This window comes from Oryx dammah, unplaced genomic scaffold (assembly GCF_014754425.2).
Source record: "Oryx dammah isolate SB20612 unplaced genomic scaffold, SCBI_Odam_1.1 HiC_scaffold_11, whole genome shotgun sequence".
Lineage (NCBI taxonomy): Eukaryota > Metazoa > Chordata > Mammalia > Artiodactyla > Bovidae > Oryx > Oryx dammah.
In genome coordinates, this window is record NW_024070195.1 from 25,399,161 (window position 1) to 25,419,922 (window position 20,762).

Here is a 20,762-nt window from a genome sequence, read left to right on the forward strand (position 1 = left end):
TCCGCTGGAGGAGGAAATGGCAACCCACTCCAGTGTTCTTGCCTGGAAAGCATGGACAGAGGAGCCTGGCAGGCTACAGTCCATGGGGTCACAAAGAGTTGGACACGAGTGAGCGTGCACATTGACTTCAGATGGAATACAACAGCAGAACCCACCGTCTTTGAAAGCAATTTAGTTACCTAAGCCTGAGCTAGGTAATTTAGCTTACCTTAAATTCCTTCTATCATAGTGGTTTCTTGAGCTAGGAGAAACCACCATGGTTTCTGAGCCTATCCAACTCTTTTCTATTATTAAAGTCTTTGGAACTTAAAACTATATACTTACTTACAATTATAGTTCAACAATCTTTTATGCAAGGGTCAAAAAAATTTTGATTTACTTTTCCAGCTTGTTTTCTATCATATACTTTTGGTCAAATTTGTTTGAATCATTCCAGTTTGCTTTTAGATTTTAAGATCACTTTGTTAACCTTTTAAAATTATTTTTATTACATAGAATATTTGAACGTTCCTCTAGTTAAAACTATTAAATGAAATAAATTCAAAAAAGTCTGACTTTCATATTTGTCCCCTTTAGTCTATTCTCTCATTTGCCCAAAAGATAACAATTTTTTTTAAAGTTCTGCCATTGTTTCTATTTACAAATATAAGTAGATGAGAGATAGATATTCTCCTCCTCTATCTTAGTTTTTAAAATGTTATATACTGTACAAATCTCCTAAACCTACTGAAAGTACATTTTGGGGATTATTCTAAAGTAGAGAGTCATTTTTCTTCCAGTTGTAGGATATTTTTTTGTTTGGATGAACATCCCTGTATTCATAAATTTTCCTTTGTTTTTCAGAATTGTCTCTGATTTCTAAGATAAGATCCATACTGGATTTTCCTGTAACAGACTAGTTTATCACACACTCTGGGGGAACTCAGAAATTCATCTTTTCCACTAGAGTTGTGGCTTTGTCTTAGTGGCCTTCTGAAACCTACTTAGGGGGAGGAATACACCCCAGCCAAAGCATGCGCATGTCACTGATGTTTATCTGAGAGAGAAAAAGATTTAAATATTGAAGCCCACTACTAGTCTAATTAAAGAGGAGTTCAGGAGTGAACTAACCCAGGATTAGATACTTTGTTTAAAAATCATGGCAAAGGAGAAAAAAAACAGCAATATACATTTTGTAACTTTTAAATAATAGCAGATTACTATAAAGTGTGTTTATCTTTGAGGTTGCAAAGATGTAGGAAACCACCATGATAGAGGGAATTAAGGCCTTTCTTCTAGCTCAGGAAAACATACCTGAGGACAGAATGCAGAAAACTCAAGGAAAAAACAGGGAGGGGAGCAAGGAAACCTCCAGATCCACAAATGACCAAATTTAGGAATATATGAGAAATAATACCCATCATTGTTTTGTGATGCCACCCGCCACTTCTGTTTTCTTTCTACTTCTTTCCTTGAAACTGTATAAAGCAGATGGTTGCCAGTCCATATTTATTTGCGATAAAAAGTTATATAATAATATAGACAGAAGATGAGATCCAAGGCACAGGAGGCACTAAAGGTTGAAAACAAAAGGGACCAGGAAAGAATGAAGATAAGGTATGGTGATCAGTACTAAGAACGTCCAGGTCAAACGTGGGGGCCAAGGAAACCAGCAAGAAGGACATTTTCTACAGGGTCACTCAACCAGGAGCAAACGAGATCCTGAGAAGCACTCTTATTGTGGAGGAATAGGAGCCAAGCAGGAGACCTTTTCAGGCCATGAAGAAGCTGGGACAGAAGGTTCTTCTTTGAGTGTTACCGTCTTCACTTCAGCTCAGGGGTCCTTCAGGAAGCAGAGGACAGGGTCACTTCCAGTCTTACTTTACAAGCAGCATTTTCCCTTGTCTCTGCCTCTCAGAGATTTCTGTTAAAGCATTGCAGTAAGAAGGGGAAATTTTCTTAAGTTTCCTTGGGCCAAAGCCACTTTACAGTTCAAACCTGTTTAGTGGACAGAAGAAGCTTCAGTGTAAACTGCAGGATCAGAAGTCAGATCCACAGCCTTTCTCATTATTTCTGTCTCCTGTCTTGTCACCTCTACCATCTGCTTTAGGAGACTAAATATGATTCTAAAAGAGAGTTAAAGAGCATTACCTATAGGCTGAAGTGCAGGGTGTCCTGGAAAAGAGGAAGAAAGACATATACTTAAAATATGGAGGTAAATCCATCTCCAAACACAATGTTCCCAGACCCAGAGCACTCTCCTAAGATTTCTCTCACACCACAGCCCACATCACAGGATGCCAGGATAGAGAGGAAAACCGATATGAAGAACATGAAGCTTCTCTCATACAAACCCAGTGTAATTTCATCAGCCTTAGTGTCTCTTCCTGCATTTGCCCCAGGATCTCCACCCCAAATTTCATGTGTGTTAACCATTTTCTGATCTTTATAGGCCATCACCTTTTATATTTCAACCATGGCTAATCATAGGCTGTCAATTTCTGGATTTTCAGGAAATTTGAGGTCAACTCGATAATGAGAGACTTTGTACTGGGTCACTGAACTACTCGAGCAAAGTCATATTTCTTCTCCCAAAAGCCTGCGAGGAGGATCATCTGCCAACTGGTTCCTCACCTTTCTTACTCCTGAGGTGGATGATCAGCCCCACGCCAAGGAAGAGCAGACCTAGAACAAAGCCTCCGATTCCGCTCATCAGCTTCCTCTGAGCAGATTCAGACTGTGCTCCTGAGAAAAGAAGCTAATTTTAGTCATTTTTATCCCAAATACAACTTCTCTATTTCAATCTTTAACACTGAGAATTTTTAAATATATTTATTTTTTGTTTTAGTTGAAGGATAATTGCTTTACAGAATTGTGATGGTTTCTGCCAAATGTCAACATGAATCAGCCATAAGTATATATATGTCCCCTCCCCTTGAACCTCCGGCCCATCTCCCTCCCCATCCCACCCCTCTAGGTTACAGAGCCCCTGTTTGAGTGCCCTGAGTCATACAGCTATCTATTTTACATATGGTGATGTAAGTTTCCATGTTACTCTCTCCATACATCTCACTCTCTCCTTCCTTTCCCCGTCCCGTGTCCATATAAGTCTGTTCTCTATGTATATGTCTCTACTGCTGCCCTGCAGAAACTTTCATCAGTACCATCTGCCTAGATTCCATATACATGTGTTAGTACATGATATTTCTCTTTCTCTTTCTGACCCACTTCACTCTGTATACTAGGGTCTAGTTTCATCCACCTCTTTAGAACTGACTCAAATGTGTTCCTTTATATGGTTGAGTTTCTGCCAAATGTCAATTTGTATATATGTACACTGTATATATGTACCACAGGTTTTTTATCCATTCATCTGTCAGTGGACATCTAGGTTGCTTCCATGTTCTAGCTATTGTAAATAGTGCTGCAATGAACATTGAGGTACATGTGTCTTTTTAATTTTGGTTTCTTCAGGGTATATGCCTAGTAGTGGGATTGCTGGGTCATATGGTGATTTTATTCCTAGTTTTTTAAGAAATCTCCATACCACCTTCCAAAGTGGCTGCATAAGATTGAGAATTTTTTATTAAACTTTTTAATTTGTATTGGAGTATGGCTAATTAACAATATTGTGACAGTTTCAGGCAGACAGCAAAGGAACTAAGCCAGACATATACATGTATCCATTCTCCCCCAAGGGAGAAGGAAATAACACCCCATTCCAGTATTCTTATCTGAGAAATCCCGTGGATAGAGGAGCCTGGTGGGCTACAGTCCATGGGGTCACAAAGAGTTGGACATGAGTTAGCGACTAAACAATAACAATTCTCCCCTAAACTCCCCTCCCATCCAGGCTCCTACATAACATTGAGCAGACCTATTATAAGACTGAGAGTTTCGAGAAGGGGGAAAGAAGGCTGCCCTGGAAGAACTAGAATAACTGGCAATTCCTACAAAAATTTGCCTTAAAAATCACACAGAGTAGCTTCAAGATTCAGGCACTGGACTCATTTAAACATTGCAGTCCTGATATAAGGCCACAGGACTTCAGTATTGGATAGATGAGGAACCTGGGACTGAATGAGGTTAAACTGTGGTGACAGAACTAATAAAGGGCATAGCTGAGGTTGAACTCCACTCGTGTCAGGAAGGTTTCTACACTGTAAAGGATTCACCTTTTCTCCGATCACAGTGAACAACTCAGAGCAACAGTGTCGGAAGTACAAGTCCAGCCTGAGGCAGGGGACTAGTGCCCAGGTCACAGGGTGAATGACTTGAGCTTTCATGGAGGCTCAGACCAGGGACACCTCTTTTCTCCTTGTCAGGAAGAAATGCCTCCCCAGGGGGTGTAGGTATTTGGAGAAACTACGCCAAGATATCCGTAAAGTATCACAGGGTTTCTATCACAGGATAAAGGACTCCCCCTATAAACTCAGCTGAAGGACAGGAGAACATGAGCAAATGAACACATGGTGTATGGAGAGGAGACACCTGACCCTCAGGGGAAAACAAGCCCCCTCCACGGTAGGTGAGGAACTTGGGAGACAGAGAGCTTCTCATTCCATTCCACTGTGAGAGGGCTCGTCCGGCTGGGGTGCTCCACTTGGCAGGTGTAGACCTCTCCACTCTGAAGAACTGTTTCAAGCATCACCATGGTCTGGAAGGTCCAGTCTCCATTCTGGATCAGGCCTGTGGAGATCACCCCAGCCTCCTCTTCATGGCCGTTCCGGAACCACCTGACTTCAATGTGGCCTGGGTAGAAACCGTCCACAGGGCAGACCAGGAGGCTGTGGTGCTGCAGGGGCTGGGTCTTTGCAGGATACACAGTCACTGTAGGCTCCACTAGGAGGGAAAAGGTGCAGGCAATCAGTGAGGACAACAGAGTAAGTCTCCTTGGCTGGCTGCCTTTCTAAACCAATCACCAGAGCAGACTGCAGTCTCAGGTAGGCCAGACAGGCCATTAGGCCCAACTTTAGGAGCTAGTACTGTGAGCCTTGACTTTAATTCTTACAGCACTGGCCCATTAGATTTGAAAGATGTTGAAAAAATATGTGTGTGTGTTTCATAGTATGAAAACTAATTAATTGTTGAACTGAAGCATTGACAAATTTTTCAAGGCATACAGTGTATTGATTAAAAGCATGATTTCTGAAGCCAGACAGCCTGGATTAACATCCAGGCTCTTCCTCTTAGTGACTGGGAGAATTTTTACATTTCCATGTGCCTCAGCTTTCTATCTATAAAAGCGGATTATTATCCTAATTTACCTCTCAGCGCTATGTGAGGATTATTGCATGTAAGGTATGTAAAACAATAATTGGAACTTGGCCATGAAATTAAGAAACGCTTACTCCTTGGAAGAAAAGTTATGACCAACCTAGATAGCATATTGAGAAGCAGAGACATTACTTTGCCAACAAAGGTCCGTCTAGTCAAGGCTATGGTTTTTCCAGTGGTCATGTACAGATGTGAGAGTTGGACTGTGAAGAAGGCTGAGCGCCGAAGAATTGATGCTTTTGAACTGTGGTGTTGGAGAAGAATCTTGAGAGTCCCTTGGACTGCAAGGAGATCCAACCAGTCCATTCTGAAGGAGATCAGCCCTGGGTGTTCCTTGGAAGGAATGATGCTAAAGCTGAAACTCCAGTACTTTGGCCACCTCATGCGAAGAGTTGACTCATTGGAAAAGACTCTGATGCTGGGAGGGATTGGAGGCAGGAGGAGAAGAGGACAACAGAGGATGAGATGGCTGGATGGCATCACTGACTCGATGGATTTGAATTTGAGTGAACTCCGGGAGATGATGAAGGACAGGGAGGCCTGGCGTGCTGCGATTCATGAGGTCACAAAGAGTCGGACGCGACTGAGTGACTGAACTGAACTGAGTCTTCAATATATGTTAGCTATTGTTATCCTTGTTTAATTGAAGAAAAAATATGAATCAAAGTGTCAATAAATTAGAGAACAGCAGTGGGGTAGGTGTGGATACAGAACATGAAGTCCTGGGAAAGCTGTCTCCAGGCACTCACACCTTAGAACACCTCAGAATGGTTTCACCCTGGGAAGAAGGAAAGACACAGGTGATTCTTTAAGTCTATGAGTTGAGTCCCAAGAAAAACTTGAGTCCTGAAGGAGAGGTAAAGCAGAAAGGAAAGTCACTAATTAAAAAAAAAAAAGAAATTCTTTGACTTTCCTGGTGGTCCAGCGGTTAAGAATCCACCCGCCAATCCACCCATTGTGCAGGGGACACAAGTTCAATTCCTGATCTGGGAAGATCTCACATGCTTCAAGGAAACTAAACCCATGCCACAACTACTGAGCCCACGTGCTGCAACTACTGAGGCTCCCACACCCCAGAGCCCATGCTCTGCAACAAGAGAGCCCACTGCAACGAGAAGCCCATGCTCTACAACTAGAAAGTAGTCTTTGTTCGCTGCAACTAGGGAAAGCCTGCATGTAGTAAGGAAAAGCCAGCACAGTCAAAAATTAATTAATCTTAAAAGAGTACAAAACTTAAAATTTCTTATAATTGTATAACCCCAGAACCAGCTCCAAACCCGCCCTATTCTGTTTCAAGCAAGATACTGAGTTGCTTTTCAGAGACAAAGAACAAAACCATGAGTGGTGCAGCTGAAGCATGAGCAAAGGAGAAAATTTGGACCCATAAGCAAAGTTTCTCCCTGACCACAGAAGCAAAAGACTCAGATATGAAGCAACGGGTCCATCATCCAGGAAGATGAGGTGCTGAAGCTCCTGTACCACAGCTGACCATGAACGTCCAAGTTCCAGAGCCCTTTGTTGGGTAGCACAATCACAGACACCTCAATGCCCTCTGCTCCTCCCTAACCACCTAGAGGGTTAGTCACTCAGTCACGTCCAACTTTTCACGACCCCATGGACTGTAGCCTGCCAGGCTTCTCTGTCCATGGAATTCTACAGGCAAGAATACTGGAGTGGGTAGCCATTCTCTTCTCCAGGGGATCTTCCCCAGCCAGGGATCAAACTCAGGTCTCCTGCATTGCAGGCAGATTCTTAATGTCTGAGCCGCCAGGAAAGCCTAACCCCGTATCCCAGTCAGTATTCCTCCATATCCCCTTCCCCCTTCTGCCACCTCACCTCTCCCACAGTCTGCGACCATCTTTCCTTCCTGCATCCGACCCCACCCCTCTTACTCTTTCCCGTCCTCTCAGGCCCCGGCCCCTTCCCCCACCACATGCTTTCTCCCCTCTCACAATCACACACTGACAGAATCACACACCGTCTCCCCGACAGCACGTGAGACTCCCAGTGTCATCCTCTGACAGCAGCTTTCCTAACTTGAACTTGCTCACAATCCAGCACTCACCTGGACTCAGCCTCTGTCTCTGTCCTCTCCGTCTCTCTCTCACACACACACACTCCTGCACACGCGCACGCACACACACACAACCTCCCCGAGGCCACTCACCGGCCTCGCTCACCTCGGCGCTGCCTCAGGAAGCTACCAATGCCCCGGTAGTTGGATCTGCACACCGTGTCCACCTTGGCCCGCATCTGCTCCATGAAGTCCTTTTGCTGGTTCCAGTACTCGGCGTCCGGCCTCCCCAGCTCCGTCAGGGCCGTGAACTCCCCCACATCGCTGTCGAAGTGCACATCCTCCTCCGTGTTGTAGATGTATCTGGCAAAGAACCTCATCCGCTCCAACCCGTTGGAGAAACGACACTCATCCTTAAACTGATGCATGAAAAGCGCTGTGAAGACGCGAAAGATCTGATCACTGGGCGGGCTCCTGGAAATGACTGACTGCAACGCCCACCAATGGGCGGGGGAGAAGCGGGTCGCTAGGAGAGGAGGGAACACTAGGAATTCCTTCATTGCCTCCACTGGCACCCCTAACCACCAGCACTCATGGTTCATCTTTCATCTGCAGGGTCAAGCCAGACCACGGTGGTCGGGGAAGGCCCCTCTGATCCTAAGCCATGTGGGATGCAGTCAGCTCTGCACTTGGCTGGAGACCTCCAAGCCTGAGCTGGGCCAGGATTTACCCATCACTTCCGCCTCCTGAATGCTTTCACCAGAAAAACACTCACTGCTCCTTCCTCTCATCCCACAGACCTTCAGCAGTTCCTGAAACACTTCCTTACCTGGTGCTGACCTTGTGCCAGGCCTGTGCTGCTGCCCCTGGGAATCCAAAGAAGGAAAAACAGACCTCTCCCCTACCTTATCTAGGAGCATAACATTTAGTGAGAGTGATGGACGAAACCCAGCCACACAAGAGTTAATTACACAAGAGTCAGAAATGTCAGAAGAAAAGTGAGGAGTTCTAGAAGAGAGAATAATTACATTAGGGTGGCAGAGAAGTTGTCTCAAATTATATTTAAGATGTGACATGACAAATTTGTGCATCAACTATGAAAGTGAAAGTTACTCAGTCATGTCCAACTCTTTGCAACCCTAAGGACTATAGCTAGCCTCATTTGGAATATAAAAACAAACATTTGATACCATGTGTGTGAGCTCAGTCATTTCAGTCCTATCCTATTTTTTGCGAGTCTATGGACTGTAGCCTGCCAGGCTCCTCTGTCCATGGAATTCTCTAGGCAAGAATACTGGAATGGGTAGTCGTTCCCTACTCCAGGGGATCTTCCCAACCTAGAGATCGAACCCAGGTCTCCCACATTACAGGCAGATAGATTCTTCACCAGCTGAACCATCAAAGAAGTTCATTGCCAAGAGCCACCATGGGAGATCCCACCCATGACAAGGTCATGTGGAAGAGAACTGTTAAGCAAGGCTTCAGAACTCAAGGGGCTCCCTACACTTTCTTGAGCATCTACCCCAAAACCAGAATCTGTCTGTTTTACTGTTTCATGACTTTCACCAACTCCTCTGACATTAACAGGGGGCTAACCCTGACCACCTTTCCCTGGAGAAAATCAACTTAGGGCTATAGCTAATAAGTCTCCTGGACATGAGAGGAATATTTCAAATCAACCCCCCTCTGTTAGCATTCTAGGTTGCTCAGCAGGTATATCCAGACTCTTACAGCTACACATATGATTATTTACAGCCTCCCAACTGTGAGAGGCACAGAAAGCCTGAAACATAGAGCCTTTCAAAGAGTTAAAAGTTATTAGAGTAGTGCTGGTGTAGGATTTCATTATTGGGCCAATGCTTATTGCTAAGTTCCCATATCTCTTATCCACTGTGCACCTGGGAATGCATTAGTTAACATAGTGAGAATGTAAGAAAAACAAGTATAACCTTGAATTTAACCACATCAGACTTTTGAGCTAATTGGTTCTTTCTTGTAACTCACTGCACCTTTGCTCTGTGAAAAATGTAACTCTATTTGGCATTTTCTGAAGCTGACATAGATTAGAACTATTAAAAAAAAAAAACACTTTGAGGGAAAATAAGATTTCTGGTTGAGCAGCCTTTGTCAAAAGAGGGTCATAAAATGTTCACAGGCCTCCAAGGCCAGAAGATACTGTACACAACATTATTTGTGGGAAAGGTATGCAGAAAAAGTCCTGGTTTCGATAAGGGCAAAACTGCTGGAATGTTTGGGCTGACTCTGTATGACCTTGCATCTTTCATTTCCCTCTATGTATAAGGCAAGGTATAAAAGTACCTTTTGAAAATAAAGCTTTTGGGCCTCGCTCACCAATGAAGCTTGCTCACCCCGTGTTTTTTCTTCTCTCTATCTTTCTTTCTCTCTCTCTCTCCCTCTCCCTCTCTTTTTAGGCTGATCCCTTGAAGCATAGAGGCTCCCTGCGTTCACTTATCTGCCCAGGTTTCTAAGACCTGAATGGGAAGATGTTTTGCATCTTCGCTCCCTCAAGAGACTTGGGGGTGGGGGGAGGGAGGGCAGGGGACGGTGGGCAGGCACCTGGAGCCTCCGTGAACAGGGCAAACTTCTTGTTTCGAAGTTTTATTGGTTTTCTATGTAAACCAAGGAATGTTAGCCTCTTTCTCTCCTCTATTTTCTTATCTTCAACATTCTTTCCTTATCTCTCTCTCTAAATCAATCGCAATTGCTGACACCGTTCCTCCTTTGGGTTTCCCTGGATCCTGCGGGGGCTGGACCCCAGCGGTTCATAATCAACTATACTTCAATTTTTTTAAAAAAGATGTGACATGAAAGGTTAGCTTTAGATGGGCTAAAAGCAAGAAGTGTGTGTACGTCTGAGAGAAAAAGGAGGCATATTTTGGGTAAAGATAGTAGCATGTGTAAAGGCTTGAAAGAGATGATGGTTTCTGCAAGAATCCAGAGGAAAACTTCTCACTAAAAGCAGAGAGTGAGGAAGCAGGGTGAAAGTTTTCACTGGAAAAATCACAGAAGCCAGGTTCTTAAAAGTCTTATAGTTGATGTTATGGTTTTTAAACTATGATAAATGGGAAACTTTTGAAGAGTTTTGAGGAAATTAAAACCATGATCCCAGTATACTTCTACCTTTCCTTCTTGGCATTTGCAAATCCAGACAGCTCTAAAAACCAATTTTTTAAATTTGGTGACAGAACTCTCTTTTCAAGTCTGACCTGATTAAGTAACAGATCAAATATGTCTCTTAGGTGAGGGTGGCTATTCTGCACATTGTAGGCTGTCTTCCAGCATCTCTGGCCTCTACTCACTTAATGTCAGAAGAAACCCTCAGTGAAACAACCAAAAATGGCTCTCAGTTCAGTTCAGTCACTCAGTCAGGTCCCACTCTTTGTGATCCCCTGGACTGCCCCACGCCAGGCCTCCCTGTCCCTCACCAACTCCCGGAGCTTGCTCAAACTCATGTCCATCAAGTCGGTGACGCCATCCAACCATCTCATCCTTTGTCATCCCCTTCTTCTCCTGCCTTCAATCTTTCCCAGCATCAGGGTCTTTTCAAATGAGTCAGTTTTTCTCATCAGGTGGCCAAAGGATTGGAGTTTCAGCTTCAGCATCAGTCCTTCCAATGAATATTCAGGACTATATCCATTAGAATGGACTGGTTGGATCTCCTTGGAGTCCAAGGGACTCTCAACAGTCTTCTCCAACAACACAGTTCAAAAGCATTAATTCTTAGGCACTCAGCTTTCTTTATAGTCCAACTCTCACATCCATACATGACTACTGGAAAAACCATAGCTTTGACTAGATGGACCTTTGTCATCACAGTAATGTCTCTATTATTTAATATGCTGTCTATGTTGGTCAGAGCTTTTCTTCCAAGGAGCAAGCATCTTGTAATTTCATGGCTGCAGTCATCATCTGCAGTGATTTTGGAGCCCCCCAAAATAAAATCTTCCACTGTTTCCCCATCTATTTGCCATGAAGTGATGGGACCAGATACCATGATCTTCATTCTCTGAATGTTGCTGCTGCTGCTGCTAAGTTGCTTCAGTCTTGTCCTGTGGGGCCCTACCTGGGAAACCTTAAAAAAAAAAAAAAAAAGCGGGGGGGGGGGGGGGGGAAGGAGGGGGGGGCTAGCTTTTGCGGTTGGAAACTAAGATGGCATCCCTGGAAGAGATAGGGGCGTGGTCTATGTTAAAGTTTTTGATTGGCTCTCTTGACTTCCGTACACGTGGACAGTGCGTGATCACCATAGACTCCTGTTACAATGAAGCGCATGACGACTTGACCTTTAATGTGATTGGTGCAACTATGGGAGGTCCCTCGCAGAATTCCCTTGCTTGCCTATATAAACCAAGAGTTTGTGGCAATAAAGTGGAACTGCTCAGACGGATCCCCTGTCGCGTCTGATTGTCTCTCGCTCGCCGAGGGGCTGGGTTGGCGGACAGCAGGCTCACCTCTCCTCTGAACCCCTCAGCTTTGCTGAGGGAAGTTCCACTGCCTCTCTCTGCAGAGCGCTGCTGCTAAGTTGCTTCAGTCGTGTCCAACTCTGCAGGACTCCATAGATGGCAGGGAAATTAAGAAGGAAGATGATGTGAAGAATACATTATAAGTCTTTTTAATTGGCTGGTGAGGCAAAGAAATAAGTAAGTCATACTCAAATTTATTTTGCTGGAAAAATAGCTCTTCATTGGGAGTGGATTCTTGAAAAATAGAAATTTCATATAGGAAAAACATTTTCAACAGATAAAATATTGGCAAAACTTTTAATGTAATTCTCAGTATTCCATAATTAGCAGTGGCTTTTGACCACATATTTTCAGATGATTTATACTAGTTGAACTCATCCAGTGACAGATCACCAACACTTCCCCCAACTCCTTGACCCTGAATATTTGGCAATATCTAGAGCCAGAAGCAGAAGATATTAAGAAGAGGTGGCGAGAATACACAAAATATACAAAAAAGATCTTCATGACCCAGATAACTATGATGGTATGATCACTACCTAGAGCCCAACATCCTGGAATGTTAAGTCAAGTAGGCCTTAGGAAGCATCACTACAAACAAAGCTAGTGGAGGTGATGGAATTCCAGTTGAGCTATTTCAAATCCTAAAAGATAATGCTATGAAAGTGCTGCACTCAATATGCCAGCATATTGGGAAAACTCAGCAGTGGCCATAGGACTGGAAAAGGTCAGTTTTCATTCCAATCCCAAAGAAAGGTAATGCCAAAGAATGTTCAAACTACTGCACAATTGCACTCATCTCACACGCCAGCAAAGTAATGCTCACAATTCTCCAAGCCAGGCTTCAACAGTACATGAACTGTGTAGTTCCAGATGTTTAAGCTGGGTTTAGAAAAGGCAGAGGAACCAGAGATCAAATTTCCAACATTCGTGGGATCATTGAAAAAACAAGAGAGTTCCAGAAAAACATCTATTTCTGCTTTATTGACTACGTCAAAGCCTTTGACTGTGTAGATCACAATAAACTGTGGAAAATTCTGAAAGAGATGGGAATACCAGACCACCTGACCTGCCTCTTGAGAAATCTGTATGCAGGTCAGGAAGCAACAGTTAGAAGTGGACATGGAACAACAGACTGATTCCAAATTGGGAAAGGAGTATGTCAAGGCTGTATATGGTCATCCTGCTTATTTAATTTCTATGCAGAGAACATCATGAGAAACACTGGGCTGGAGGAAGCACAAGCTGGAATCAAGATTGCTGGGAGAAATATCAATAACCTCAGATATGCAGATGACACCACTCTTACAGCAGAAAGTGAAGAAGAACTAAAGAGCCTCTTGATGAAAGTGAAAGAGGAGAGTGAAAAAGTTGGCTTACAGCTCACCATTCAGAAAACGAAGATCATGGCATCCGGTCCCATCACTTCATGGCAAATAGATACGGAAACAGTGGAAACAATGGCTGACTTTATTTTTCTGGGCTCCAAAATCACTGCAGATCGATATTGCAGCCATGAAATTAAAAGACGCTTACTTCTTGGAAGGAAAGTTATAACCAACCTAGACAGCATATTAAAAAGCAGAGACATTATTTCGTCAACAAAGGTCCGTCTAGTCAAGGCTATGATTTTTCCAGTGGTCATGTATGAATGTGAGAGTTGGACTATAAAGAAAGCTGAGAGTCCAAGAATTGATGCTTTTGAACTGTGGTGTTGGAGAAGACTCTTGAGAGTCCCTTGGACTGCAAGGAGATCCAACGAGTCTCTTCTAAAGGAGATCAGTCCTGGGTGTTCATTGGAAGGACTGATGTTGAAGCTGAAACTCCAGTACTTTGGCCACTTGATTCAAAGAGCTGACTCATTTGAAAAGACCCTGATGCTGGGAAAGATTGAGGGCAGGAGGAGAAATGGACAACAGAGGATGAGATGGCTGGATGGCATCACTGACTCAATGGACATGGGTTTGGGTAGACTCTGGGAGATGGTGATGGACAGGGAGGCCTGGCGTGCTGCGGTTCATGGGGTCGCAAAAAGTCGGACATGACTGAGTGACTGAACTGAACTGAACCCTTAGAAAAGGAGAAGTTTAGAAAAAATAACATTCTCATATAGACAGCTTATAGAAAAAGAACAGGACCCCAGACTTTGAATATAGGCCTTCACTTAGAAATGACGGCAGAGAGGAGTGTTCTCCGGGTCAGACTAGGTTCACTTACTATTTAGGAATTCTCTAACACCTTCTTGTCACATGACAAAGTTTGAAAAGAGCAAGTCACACAACAATCTCCCCAAATCTGTTCACTTATCTTTACTGCTGTCTCTGCTACCACCACTGTAAGTGAAGCCACAGGATGCCTGCCCTGTAGAATTCTGCCCTGTTCTTAAATGGTGTCCTCCACGCCACTGTGGACCTCTGGAGTCCAGTCTCCACGTGGTAGCTAGACTATTTTTTAAAATAAACACACTGACTCTCCTTATAATCTCTCAGTAGTTTCACACATCTCTATAAATAAAAGTCAAAGTTTGGGTCATGGGGGCTTTCCTAGTGGCTCAGTGGTGAAGAATTTGCCTGCCAAAGCAGGAGACATGGGTTCAATCCCTGATCAGGGAGGATCCCCCGTGTTGTGGAGCAATGAAGCCCGTGCACCACAACTATTGAGCCTGTGCTCCACAGCCCAGGAGCCGCGTCTACTGAAACTGGTGTGCCCTAGAGCCTGCGCTCTGCAACAGGAAAACCCACCGCAATGAGCAGCCTGTGCACCACAGCTAGAGAAAAGCGCACTCAGCAACAAAGACCCAGCAGAGCCAAAGATTTTAAAAGTTCTCATCACAGCCACCAGAGCCTAATATGATTTGGCTCCTACTTTCCTCTCCAATCTCATCTTATTTCACTGTCCAACCAGCTTGCTCAGCTTCAGCCGCTCTAATCTTCATTCTGCCCCTTAAACACAGCAAACATCTTCTCACATTTCGGCCTCTCCTCTGCTGCGTCTCCCTGGGGCACTTGTCCCTAAGATCCCTCACTGGCTTCTTCTCATTGTTTTTGTCTCAGTTGACTGTCACCTTCTCAGGGAGAGCTTCCTAGACGCTTAAACTGAAGTCAGGTGAATGCCGGTCTCTCTGTTCTACAACCCTGAAGTGTTCTTTCAGCACATTTATTGCTCTCTGAAATGGTTTTCCCTGCTAAGTGTTTACTGAGTTGTTGTCTTCCTCTCCCGCCATTAGGTAAGCTCATGACTGCAGGGGACTTTCCTAAGTTACTGAAAGAGAACTCTCTGAGCCAAGAACAGAACCCAGTATATAATAGTTGCTCAGAAAAAGACATTTGCATTCAAAATGAACAAACCCAGTGTTCTGGAAATGGGTCTTTGTGTGACTTCTGGAAGGCAAGAAAGAGCTCAGCTCCAAAACTCTTTTTTTCTGTAGGCAGATGATATCTTTTCCGTTTCCTGTGGGGAATTCAGGCAAATTTCCTTTTGCTCCTCCTACTAGTTTGAAGAAACATTCACAAGAGAGGAAAAGGTGATTTTAAGATTCAGGGAAACTTTCATTAAGTTTCTTCTCATCCAATTGATCTGTTATAGTGCTGAGGGTTTGTGCAAACTTTTTTCTCTAATGGGGATTTTGTCTAATGGTCTTGGCATAGCTTGAGGAAAGAATAGGGAAGAACCAGAAAGAAGAGGACACCAATCATGACTAATTAAGGAAATTAAATGGCATTATTAGTGAACCTACGAAGTTTGGGGCCAATATCTGATAAGCCAATGAGTTCCCTTGACTTGCTTCTTGACTTTCAAAGTCAGGGTTTATGGTTTGCCATATGAAAATACTGATATTTGACTACTTGTAACTTACAAAAACAGAATTTCCTATAATTTATCCTCTACTAGCTGAATCCCTTTGCATGTTCTCAGGCCAGAGAATGGGGAGATAGAGGAGAAACTAATCATGTAGAAAGATTCAAAATAGATTTATAAAGAACACTAACCTGTATCAGGTTTTCAGAAGATGCCATAAATTCTTTAAGGCACTAAAGAACATCCTATCGATGCTCCTTATCTACAGAGTCATTCCAAGTAGTTAAAGATCCCTGGTTTAGCTCCAGGATGCTTTACCCAGGAGAAAGAGAGAAAATTAATGCCAACTTCTGTCAGAGAAGCTCCAGGGCAGGGATATAGGCATTTTAAACACTGTGGTTCAGGAAGATAGGAAAAGATACAGTCAGGGATGTCCTTTGATACATTCTCACATATTAGGAAGAGACAGCAACATCATAGACTCTGTTAAGGACATACATAGTATCTTCCTAGGAGAAAGAAAGTGAAAGTGAAGTCGCTTAGTCGTGTCTCACTCTGCGACCCCATGGACTGTAGCCTACCAGGCTCCTCCATCCGTGGGATTCTCCAGGTAAGAGTACTGGAGCGGGGTGCCATTGCCTTCTCCAGGAGATCTTCCCAACCCAGGGATCAAACCTGGGTCTCCCGCATTGCAGGCAGACACTTCACCATCTGAGCCACCAGGGACCGTTCTAATTCCATGAGAGTCCCTGTAAATTTTCAGAGAAACTTTTCTTTTTTCTGATATGTGTGTTGAGTGTGTGCTCTTTCGTGTCCAGCTCTTTGTGATACCATGGACTGGTAGCTCACCAGGGTCCTCTGTCCATGGAATTTTCCAGGCAAGAATACTGGAGTGGAGTGTCATTTCCTCCTCCAGGGGATCTTTGCAACTCAACATAATGAAGGCAATTATTCTGACTTCCTCACTTCTAAATCCTCTTAAGATCCTTAGAGGAATGGGTTGTAAAACTAGAAAGGTTTTATTGGAGGAGAATTGAGAAGATGTATCCCATGTATATGGAGTTACCTTAAGCAGCACTCAGAAGGCAGGCATCCAAGGCCCTTTTCTTGTAGAAGGAATGAAGGCTCCATGTGATAAGGACTGGTGATGACTGAAGAGAATGTCACAGATTTTTAAGAGATGTAGTCTGGACACAGAGACAATGGTAACTCCCTTTCTTCTCCCACCCATAATAGCCCACCCTCCCCTCAAAGGTGTGCACTTACATTGGGTTTCCCTGGCCCAAGAGAAGGGAGGGCTGAGCACCATCAGTAGCACTGCCAAAGCTGCCATCCAGTGAACCACAGATCATCATACAGGAGAACAGAATGTGAGGGAGCAGCTGAGAGTCACCCAGGGAGGACTAGGACCCTCTTCAACCCACGTGGCCAAACAATGCTAACCAATGAACTCTTTCTTCCTGGGCTGGATGATCTCAGTGTTAGAAAAACCAATCAGCATCAGAGATGGAAAGCATCATCATTTGCTGGTCAGAGATTCAGGAGGAAGGTTCTCTTCTGAAACTTAGAATTTTCTCTATTAAAAAGATTATTTTAACTTAGTACTTTAAATGTTTGATCTGTTGTATCTGAGATATTTTAATTGGGCCCCTCTTGTGCACCAGTTCTGTGCTGGCCACTGATGTGTCACTCGTTTGAGCCTTTTAGGAAATCTTTCCTCTTACTTGAGATACTTTGACAAATGTAGGTGTGAGTGTATGAGGAACTGAGGAAGTGGAGAGAAAATTGTTGCATTTTAAGAGTCCTATGATCTCATCCTTTTTGCATCATAATTTAGTGTTGTAGATTTGGGGAAATTACTGAACTTGTTGAAAACAAAGCACTTTGATTTTTCAAGTATTTCAATTCTGAAAAATGCTGTGATTCTGTGGACAACTGAAAGAACAGTGTCCCCAGTAACAGAATTATAACTGTTGTATGGAAAGTATAGACTGTACCTCCTTACAGATAAGATTGTCTCCAATAAAATACAGGAAATAAAATATTAGTCAATAATTTAATGCAAATGAAAATGTTTTCAGGTTTGTCCCTGATATTATGATTGACTTTAGTGGCACCTCCAGAAAACACAGAGATAAAGGGGGACTTATATGATGTGACCTATGTGGAATGGAGGGTCTTAAAGGTATTTTTAATAGTGTGTTACCTAACAAGGTAATAAAACCAACTGCCCACATCATAGTATGCAGGAGACAGAGAGATGGATAAAGGACTTCAAGTCAGCCATTGGCACAATAACTCAGCTTTAAAATGTAATATCTTACCTAAAAAAAGTGTTGAGTTCCTTATTCCTGTTTCCCGTTAGGATTTCCTCATTTTACTGGGGATATGTCCCTTATTTATCAACTTCTCTTGCTTTATCCTAAGAAAAGAAAACTTTGCTAATGAATACATTACAGAGTATTTAGGAAAGAGAACACTATGGGAAAACTATGAATTATATCTTCTGACATAATCACATAATTTTAAACATATAAATCTATATTAGATAATTATTGCACATTGTTTTAGAATAAATGTAATATCTCAGATTTAGAATGGACTTTAGAGGCCAACTATCTGTCTAAAGTTCAGCATTAATTTACACTCCACCCCAGTTCTGATAAGCATTTATCCTTTATGTGCGCTAATAGTTCTAGCGATAGTACTCACCATTTGGCAATAAAAATGACTATAATTAATTGAGCAATTTTTGCTCTCTTTACCTTGTACCCAGAATTATACAAGGATCTTTTTATACATCTTTTTGAAATATAATTCTCACATCATTTCAGGGATTTTAGTATTCCTTCTAATCCTGCAAAAGAGGAAAATTATGCTTGGAGGTTAAATAAGCTTTGCAAGGATACAGGAGTAGAAAATGGTACATTTCAGACTGAACCAAGATATATGTGACTCCAAATAACACAAGCTCAAATATTGGATTGTGAGTGAAGTGAAGTGAAAGTTGCTCAGTTGTGTCTGACTCTTTATGACCCCATGAACTATATATAACCTGCTAGGCTCCTCTGTCCACAGAATTCTCTAGGCCAGAATGCTGGAGTGGGTAGCCATTCCCTTCTCCAGGGGATCTTCCCAACCCAGGGATTGAACCCAGGTCTCCCACATTGCAAGTGGATTCTTTACTGTCTGAGCCACCAGGGAAGCCATAGAACCAAAACATTTTCTGTTAAGTAGTCACAGAGAGATCATCTAGAATTCTCATAAAGTTGCCCATTAATATCGTATGTAGAAAGAGGTTTTTTTTTTTTTCTCTTTGATCTAGATCTTGTGTTCATTGTGCTAGAGCAAAATATACACCTCTTTATCCATTATAATTACTGGCCACATTATTTTTCAAAACTCCACCTTGGTTTTCCACTAGCAACTGTCCAGTGATCCCAGGTGTCTATTTCAAAATAAATAATGAATTATTTTAGCAGTTCTTTTGCCATTAGTTCATTATCATAGATAAACAAGTTTCTATCTTCAAAACACAAATTTACTAGTCATTCTCACCAGGTAGGAAAAGGAGCTATTCCCCTTGTCTTGACATCTCTTTCTAATGTTGTCAAACAAACCTATAGGAGTTGCATTAAACCTAAAGATCACTGGGAAAGGGGGAATCTGCCAATACAAGAACATAGTATGTCTCTTCAAATATTTACAGCTTTTTATTATTTAAGCAAGTGTTTAAAACACTTTCAGCATACAAGTTCTATACGTGTTTGTTAGGTTTGTATGTATTTATCTCAGTTTTTAATGATTGGTCATAATATTTTACTGTTAAATTCGACTCCATGTATTCATTGCAAGTATATAGAAATAGAATTGATGTGTGTAGGTTTATTTTGCATCCTGAGACCCTGCTAAACTCAGTTGTTATTTTAGAAATATTTTTAAGTCTTTAAACATTTTATAGAACTATCCATTTTATGAAACCACCTGGCTCTGGAGATTTCTTTTTCTTGAGTTTAAATATAAAGAATTAAAATTTTAAAATAGTTACAGAGGTGTTCAGATTATCCAGTTCATCTTCTGAGAATTTTTTATTTATACTTCTTGAAGAGTCGGCTCATTTTGCAGAAGTTATCAAATTTGTGTGTATAAAGTTGTTTGTAGTATCACTTTATTATTTTTTGGTATCTGTAGGGTGTGTGGGTATCTCTTGTTTTCTTCCTGATACTTGTAAATACTATTTTCATTATCAGTCTTGCTAAAAGCTTGTCATTTTTACTGATCTCTTAAAAAAGTCAGTTTTCATTTTATTGATATTTTATGTTGTTCTGTTTTCAATATCACTAATTTCTGCTCATGTCTGAATCTCAATCCTTCCTTCTGCCTGCCTTGAATTTTTTGCTTTTCTTTTTTTAGTTCCTTTAGGTGGGAACTTACTTTATTAATAGATTTCTCAGCTTCTCTACAGTCAACATTTAGTGCTGTTAATTTCTTGCTAAGCACTGTTTTAGCTGTATCTCACAAATTTTGATATGTTGTTTTTACATTTTTATTGGGAGTATAAAACCTCCACTTAGATCTTTGGATTATTTATAAACATTGGTCTGTAAATATTGTTCTCTAAATATTGATTAGACCCTGTTTGTTCACAGTGTCAAGTTCTTTTCCATCCTTGAGTTTCTGTTTAGTTGTTTTGAGAGGAATACTGAAATCTCCAGCTATAATTGTGAATTTTTTTTTTTTCATTTTAGTTGGATCAGTTTTTTCTTCACCTATTTTTCAGTTCCACTGTTGGGTGCAACACATTCAGAATTGCATTGTTTACTTGGTGGAGAATGTTTTTATCTTTATGTAATGTTCCTCCTCTGTTCCTGGTAATTTTATTTGTTCTAAAATCTACTTTATCTTATGTTAATACAGACTCTTCTGCTCTGTTTTGATAATATTTGCACATTGTACTCTTTTTTTTTTTTTTGCATTCAACCTACTTATATTGCTGTAATTGAAATGAACTTCTCATAGACATTAATTAGTGGGTCATTATCCATCTAGCAGTTTGATTACAGATCTTCCTCTACTTATGATAGGGTTATTTACTGATTAGTTGAAAATATCAAAACACCAAAAACAAAAACAATTTTTAAAAAGTTGAAAACATCACAAATGTGTTTAATACACCTAACCAACTGAACATCATAGCTTACCCTAAACTAACT

At 41.9% G+C, this 20,762-nt stretch overlaps 1 protein-coding gene and 1 long non-coding RNA gene across 2 annotated transcripts; both read right to left on the reverse strand.

Annotated features, from left to right (window-relative positions):
• Positions 1 to 678: 678 nt before the first annotated feature.
• LOC120870617 lies at positions 679 to 2,757 on the reverse strand. The gene is made up of 2 exons (XR_005722828.1): positions 2,614 to 2,757; positions 679 to 2,154 (listed from the first exon to the last, which is right to left on the reverse strand). It is a non-coding gene; the product is annotated as an uncharacterized LOC120870617 (long non-coding RNA).
• An 801-nt stretch (positions 2,758 to 3,558) lies between these two features.
• On the reverse strand, positions 3,559 to 16,912 carry LOC120870615 (DLA class II histocompatibility antigen, DR-1 beta chain-like). The gene is made up of 3 exons (XM_040250391.1): positions 16,816 to 16,912; positions 7,437 to 7,706; positions 3,559 to 4,821 (listed from the first exon to the last, which is right to left on the reverse strand). Exons 1-3 carry the CDS (start codon positions 16,880 to 16,882, stop codon positions 4,478 to 4,480), a joined length of 681 nt encoding a protein of 226 aa, XP_040106325.1. The 5' UTR covers positions 16,883 to 16,912; the 3' UTR covers positions 3,559 to 4,477.
• Between the last annotated feature and the right edge of the window lie 3,850 nt (positions 16,913 to 20,762).

Excerpts from the sequence above, each read along its gene's own strand:
- LOC120870615 (XM_040250391.1), bottom strand. The coding sequence starts at position 16,882 with ATGGCAGCTTTGGCAGTGCTACTGATGGTGCTCAGCCCTCCCTTCTCT. Across the intron at positions 7,707-16,815 it reads TTGGGCCAGGGAAACCCAAT|CGCTTTTCATGCATCAGTTT; the intron begins GTAAGTGCACAC and ends GCGTCTTCACAG. Across the intron at positions 4,822-7,436 it reads CTTCCTGAGGCAGCGCCGAG|TGGAGCCTACAGTGACTGTG; the intron begins GTGAGCGAGGCC and ends TTTCCCTCCTAG.